The sequence below is a fragment of the Scyliorhinus canicula genome, chromosome 29 (assembly GCF_902713615.1).
Source record: "Scyliorhinus canicula chromosome 29, sScyCan1.1, whole genome shotgun sequence".
Taxonomy (NCBI): domain Eukaryota; kingdom Metazoa; phylum Chordata; class Chondrichthyes; order Carcharhiniformes; family Scyliorhinidae; genus Scyliorhinus; species Scyliorhinus canicula.
Genome location: NC_052174.1, coordinates 9846453 through 9853473, shown reverse-complemented (window position 1 = coordinate 9853473; position 7021 = coordinate 9846453). Strand labels below are relative to the sequence as shown.

Sequence of the window (7021 nt, the reverse complement as noted above, 5' to 3'; positions counted from 1 at the left end):
GCCCCTCATTCTTGTGCTGCTAGGCCCCTCATTCTTGTGCTGCTAGGCCCCTCATTCTTGTGCTGCTAGGCCCCTCATTCTTGTGCTGCTAGGCCCCTCATTCTTGTGCTGCTAGGCCCCTCATTCTTGTGCTGCTAGGCCCCTCATTCTTGTGCTGCTAGGCCCCTCATTCTTGTGCTGCTAGGCCCCTCATTCTTGTGCTGCTAGGCCCCTCATTCTTGTGCTGCTAGGCCCCTCATTCTTGTGCTGCTAGGCCCCTCATTCTTGTGCTGCTAGGCCCCTCATTCTTGTGCTGCTAGGCCCCTCATTCTTGTGCTGCTAGGCCCCTCATTCTTGTGCTGCTAGGCCCCTCATTCTTGTGCTGCTAGGCCCCTTATTCTTGTGCTGCTAGGCCCCTCATTCTTGTGCTGCTAGGTCCCCTCATTCTTGTGCCGTCCTCTTTGTGCTGCTAGGTCCCTCATTCTTGTGCTGCTAGGCCCCTCATTCTTGTGCTGCTAGGCCCCTCATTCTTGTGCTGCTAGGTCCCTCATTTTTGTGTTGCTCGGTCCCTCATTTTTGTGTTGCTAGGTCCCTCATTTTTGTGCTGCCAGGCCCCTCATTTTTGTGCTGCCAGGCCCCTCATTTTTGTGCTGCCAGGCCCCTCATTTTTGTGCTGCCAGGCCCCTCATTCTTGTGCTGCCAGGCCCCTCATTCTTGTGCTGCCAGGCCCCTCATTTTTGTGTTGCCAGGTCCCTCATTTTTGTGTTGCCAGGCCCTTCATTTTTGTGTTGCTAGGCCCTTCATTTTTGTGTTGCTAGGCCCCCCATTTTTGTGTTGCTAGGCCCTCCCATTTTTGTGTTGCTAGGCCCCTCATTCTCGAGTTGCTAGGCCCCTCATTCTCGAGTTGCTAGGCCCCTCATTCTCGAGTTGCTAGGCCCCTCATTCTCGAGTTGCTAGGCCCCTCATTCTCGAGTTGCTAGGCCCCTCATTCTCGAGTTGCTAGGCCTGTCCTGAATCTATCCCATTTGGCACGGTGATAGTGCCACGCGACACGATGGGGGGTATCCTGAATGTGCAGATGGGTCTTTGTCTCCAGACGGAGATGAGGAGAAATATTTTCTCTCAGAGGGCGTAGTCTCTGGAGCTCTCTTCCTGAAAAGGCGGCGGAAGCAGAATCTTGGAATATTTTTGAGGCAGAGCTGGATAGATTCTCGATTCACAAGGGGTGAAAGGTTATCAGGGTAAAAGGTCATAATTGGGGTGGAGGGGTACAGGGGGTGCAGATTTGAGGTTACGATCCAATGAACCGTGAGGGGGCAGCATGGTAGTATGGTGGTTAGCATAAATGCTTCACAGCTCCAGGGTCCCAGGTTCGGTTCCCGGCTGGGTCACTGTCTGTGCGGAGTCTGCACGTCCTCCCCGTGTGTGCGTGGGTTTCCTCCGGGTGCTCCGGTTTCCTCCCACAGTCCAAAGATGTGCGGGTTAGGTGGATTGGCCATGCTAAATTGCCCGTAGTGTCCTAAAAAGTAAGGTTAAGGGGGGGGTTGTTGGGTTACGGGTATAGGGTGGATACGTGGGTTTGAGTAGGGTGATCATTGCTCGGCACAACATCGAGGGCCGAAGGGCCTGTTCTGTGCTGTACTGTTTTATGTTCTATGTTATTAAATACAAAGATCTGTAGAGGGACAGGTAGTATTGAGGAAGCAGGGGGGCTGCAGAAGGACTTGGACAGGCTAGGAGAGTGGGCAAAGAAGTGGCAGATGGAATACAATATGGGAAAAGTGTGAGGAAGGAGGAATGGAAACATTGACTATTTTCTAAATGAGGGAAATGCTTAGGAAATCAGAAGCACAAAGGGACTTGAGAGTCCTTGTTCAAGATTCTCTTAAGGTTAACGTGTAGGTTCAGTCGGCAGTTAGGAAGGCAAATGCAATGTTAGCATTCATATCGAGAGGGCTAGAATACAAGAGCAGGGATGTACTTCTGAGGCTGTATAAGGCTCTGGTCAGACCCCATTTGGAGTATTGTGAGCAGTTTTTGGGCCCCGTATCTAAGGAAGGATGTGCTGGGCCTTGGAAAGGGTCCAGAGGAGGTTCACAAGAATGATCCCTGGAATGAGGAGCTTGTCGTATGGGGAACGGTTGAGGACTCTGGGTCTGTACTCGTTGGAGTTTAGGAGGATGAGGGGGGATCTTATTGAAACTTACAGGATACTGCGAGGCCTGGATAGAGTGGACGTGGAGAGGATGTTTCCACTTGTAGGAGAAACTAGAACCAGAGGACACAATCTCAGACTGAAGGGAGGATCCTTTAAAACAGGGATGAGGAGGAATTTCTTCAGCCAGAGGGGGGTGAATCTGTGGAACACTTTGCCGCAGAAGGCTGTGGAGGCCAAATCGCTGAGTCTTTAAGGCAGAGATAGATAGGTTCTTGATTAATAAGGGGATCAGGGGTTATGGGGAGAAGGCAGGAGAATGGGGATGAGAAAAATATCAGCCATGATCGAATGGTGGAGCAGACTTGATGGGCCGAATGTCTTATGATTAAATAGGGGTCTCCTCGTTCATTGATCCTTGGAGTTTTCACAGCGTGGGTGAAGGGCAGTCACTCCACTGAACTCTTTAGGGAATGACTTGGCTGTGAGAAATATTGAAGTCTTGCAGAGTACGCCTGGTTTAACAATGCCGTTGAGTTTGATGAATTCTGACATTTTTTTTTTGCTGCAAATAAAAAGTTTTATTTTTAACCTTGTCACAGAAATATTGATGAACACGCGACTGGAGACTGCAGATCTGAAGTGGACGGTGTACCCAGAGTCTGGGGTAAGAATCGGATCATCTTTGAAGTTCCCTCCTCCTTCCAGCCTTTCCATGGTTGAACTTTGAACCCTTTGCTGCTGCCGGTTAGGGAGTAGGGGGGGGGGGGGTGAGGGAATATAAACATTTCGGGGAACTGACACACAATCCTTGGCTTTAGGAACAGAGGAATGAGTTACGAAATCGTGTGAGTCAGGCTGAACCTTTAGCTGTCCTTGGCTAGGCCCCAGCTGGAATATTGTGTCCTAAATCTGGAGGGCCCCGCACTCGAGGGAGGATATCGAAGGCCTTGGGAGGCAGGCTGCAGAGAGGATTTACCAGAATGGGGCCCCGGGGACGAGGGGCTTATTTTATTCACGACTTCGGCCGGCATTTTTTTGCCCATCCCTAACTGTCCTTGAGAACCTGCCGGTGAGCTGCCTCTGAAGTCTGGGTGGAGAACGGGAGTTGGCCTCAAAGAGCAACGAACAGTACAGCACAGGAACAGGCCCTTCGGCCCTCCAAGCCCGTGCCGACCATGCTGCCCGTCTAAACTAAAAGCGTCTACACTTCCGAGGTCCGTATCCCTCTATTCCCCATCCTATTCGTGTATTTGTCAAGAGGCCCCTTAAACGTCACTATCGTCCTGGCTTCCACCACCTCCTCCGGCAGCGAGTTCCAGGCACCTCTGTGTGAAAAGACTTGCCTCGTACGTCTCTAAACCTTGCCCCTCACACCTTCAACCTATGCCCCCTCAGAGCGGAGACAGTTAAGAGGATACTTAATCGACACCACAGACAACGGATCAAATCTAAAGCTCTGAAGTCCTGCCACATCCAGCCGGACGATTAAACAACTCACTGGAATATCCCCGTCCTCTGTGGCATCATCAAAAGGCATTCCACTCCATGCAATCTTCAGCCAGAAGCATGGAGTGTATGGTCCAGCTCGGCCTCGATAGAGATTCCCAACATCACTGATGTCAGTCCTTAACCAATTTGATTCACTCCCGTGTGTTATCAAGAAAGGGCTGCAGGCATTGCTTACTGCAAAAGGCTACGGGCCCTGACAATATTCTGGCAAAACTACGAAAGAACATGCATCGCACGTACGGTGCAGAAGGAGGCCATTCGGCCCATCGAGTCTGCACCGACCCGCTTCAACCCTCACTTCCACCCTATCCCCGTAACCCCTCCTCACCATTTTGGACACTTGAGGGCAATTTATCACGGCCAATCCACCTAACCTGGACTGTGGGAGGAAACCGGAGCACCCGGAGGAAACCCACGCAGGCACGGGGGGGGGGAGAACGTGCAGACTCCGCACAGACCGCCCAGCGGGGAATCGACCCTGGCGCTGTGAAGTCACAGTGCTGTTCACTTGTGCTACCGCGCTGCCCACAGAGACTTGTGCTCCACAACTTGCCCCCCCCCCCCCCCCAGCCAACCTTCAGCTGTAACACTTGGCACCTGCCCGGCAATGCGGAGAATGGCCCAGATTATGTCCTGTCCACCAAAAACTAGGGGCTGTTTAGCTCACAGGGCTAATCGCTGGCTTTGAAAGCAGACCAAAGCAGGCCAGCAGCACGGTTCGATTCCCGTACCAGCCTCCCCGAACAGGCGCCGGAATGTGGCGACTAGGGGCTTTTCACAGTAAGTTCATTTGAAGCCTACTCGTGACAATAAGCCATTTTCATTTCATTTCAAACACTGCCGAAGGTGGAGAAATTAAACGCGGGGATAGACAAAAGGCCAGAGTCGAAGGCGAACTCAGAGGGTTAATTGCTCCAAATCGTGGTCTGGCCGCACGGTGGAGTACGGTGTACAGCTCTGGGTCCCCCTTGAGGATACCATTGCCGCAGAGGTAATAGCAGGAATATTTATCCATCAGTGGGTTCACCGCACTTGTTCCCGGGGATGTCCAGCGAAAGAGAGAAAACTGCCAGGGCTAAATCGCTGGCTTTGAAAGCAGACCAAGGCAGGCCAGCAGCACGGTTCGATTCCCGTACCAGCCTCCCCGAACAGGTGCCGGAATGTGGCGACTAGGGGCTTTTCACAGTAACTTCATTTGAAGCCTACTCGTGGCGATAACCGATTATCATTCATTTCATTTCATAGGGTTCCGAAGAATGAGAGGTGGTTTCGTTGAAAGCAACAAAAGGTTTTCAAGGGAATAGACGGGGTAGATGCAGTTAAAATGTTTCCCTTGCTTGGGGGGAGAGAGAGGAGGTGGGGGTCTCGAACCGGGGGTCAGAATTTCCAAATAAGGGGGAATCCACATAATAATAATAATAATAATCGCTTATTGTCACAAGTAGGCTTACATAAGAACATAAGAACTAGGAGCAGGAGTAGGCCATCTGGCCCCTCGAGCCTGCTCCGCCATTCAATGAGATCATGGCTGATCTTTTGTGGACTCAGCTCCACTTTCCGGCCCGAACACCATAACCCTTAATCCCTTTATTCTTCACAAAACTATCTATCTTTACCTTAAAAACATGTAATGAAGGAGCCTCAACTGCTTCACTGGGCAGGGAATTCCATAGATTCACAACCCTTTGGGTGAAGAAGTTCCTCCTAAACTCAGTCCTAAATCTACTTCCCCTTATTTTGAGGCTATGCCCCCAGTTCTGCTTTCACCCGCCAGTAGAAACAACCTGCCCGCATATATCCTATCTATTCCCTTCATAATTTTAAATGTTTCTATAATATCCCCCCTCATCCTTCTAAATTCCAACGAGTACAGTCCCAGGCAGCACGGTAGCATGGTGGTTAGCATAAATGCTTCACAGCTCCAGGGTCCCAGGTTCGATTCCCGGCTTGGGTCACGATCTGTGCGGAGTCTGCACGTCCTCCCCATGTGTGCGTGGGTTTCCTCCGGGTGCTCCGGTTTCCTCCCACAGTCCAAAGATGTGCGGGTTAGGTGGATTGGGCATGCTATATTGCCCGTAGTGTCCTAAAAAGTAAGGTTGGGGGGTGGGGGTGGGGTTGTTGGGTTACGGGTATAGGGTGATTACGTGGGTTTGAGTAGGGTGATCATTGCTCGGCACAACATCGAGGGCCGAAGGGCCTGTTCTGTGCTGTACTGTTCTATGTTCTACTCAACCTCTCTTCATAATCCAACCCCTTCAGCTCTGGGATTAACCAATTGAAGTTACTGTGAAAAGCCCCCTAGTCGCCACTTTGCGGCGCCTGTTTCGGGAGGCCGGTACGGGAATTGAACCCGCGCTGCCGGCCTTGTTCTGCATTACAAGCCAGCTGTTTAGCCCACTGTGCTAAACCTTGAGAGCGAGGTGAGGAGAGTTCCTTTCGCTCCCAGGGCAGTGAATCTTCGGAAATCTCTATCCCAGATCATCCAGTACGCTTAGGACAGACATAAAGGGACATGGCGATAATGTGGACTCATATTGAATGGCGGCGGATGGGCTGAATGGCCTCGTATGTTGCAGAGGACCTGAGCGATGGTGACAAGATGGTTTACCTCCCTCGCACTGAATTTGTTTTTGTTTTTGCCCATCCTTTAGTGGGAAGAGGTGAGTGGGAGTGACGACGAGATGAATACCGTGCGTACGTACGAGGTGTGCAAATACGGCACGCCCAATCAGAACAATTGGCTGCGGACCACCTACATCCCTCGGCACGGTGCCCAGCGGGTCTACGTGGAGCTCAAGTTCACCATGCGAGACTGTTTCTCCATTCCCGGGGTGCCAGGTTCCTGCAAGGAGACGTTCAACCTCTACTACTACGAATCGGATTCGGACGCTGCCACTCAGGGCTCACCAGCTTGGATGGAGAATCCTTACGTCAAGGTGGACACCGTCGCGGCTGACTCTGTCTTCCCCAACAAGAAGGTGGGCCGGGCTAACACCAAGATCCTCAATCTAGGCCCGCTGAGGAGGAATGGCTTCTACCTGGCCTTCCAGGATCAAGGGGCCTGCATGGCCCTCTTGTCCGTCCGGGTGTTCTTCAAGAAGTGCCCCGCCATGGTCGCTGGCTTCGCCTCCTTTCCCGAGACGGTGACGGGCGCGGAGCCCACCTCGCTGGTCATTGCGCCGGGCGCCTGCATCCCCAACGCGGTGGAGGTCTCCATCCCCCTCAAGCTCTACTGCAACGGGGACGGCGAGTGGATCGTGCCGCTCGGCAAGTGCACCTGCGGCCCCGGCTACGAGCCCACCAAGAAGCACACCGTTTGCAAAGGTGAGGGGCGCGTAGGGGGGAGGGGGTGAGGGGCGCGTAGGGGGGAGGGGT

The 7021-nt window shown here is 52.5% G+C and overlaps 1 protein-coding gene across 1 annotated transcript in view; it reads left to right on the top strand.

Annotated features, from left to right (window-relative positions):
• The first annotated feature begins 2675 nt into the window (after window positions 1–2675).
• The window catches only part of LOC119958306 (ephrin type-B receptor 3-like), an 8511-nt gene continuing 4165 nt past the window's right edge, over window positions 2676–7021 (top strand). The window contains exons 1-2 of the mRNA XM_038786742.1: window positions 2676–2801; window positions 6298–6970. Coding sequence (XP_038642670.1) covers window positions 2676–2801; window positions 6298–6970 — 799 coding nt within the window. The remainder of the gene's footprint in view (window positions 2802–6297; window positions 6971–7021) is intronic.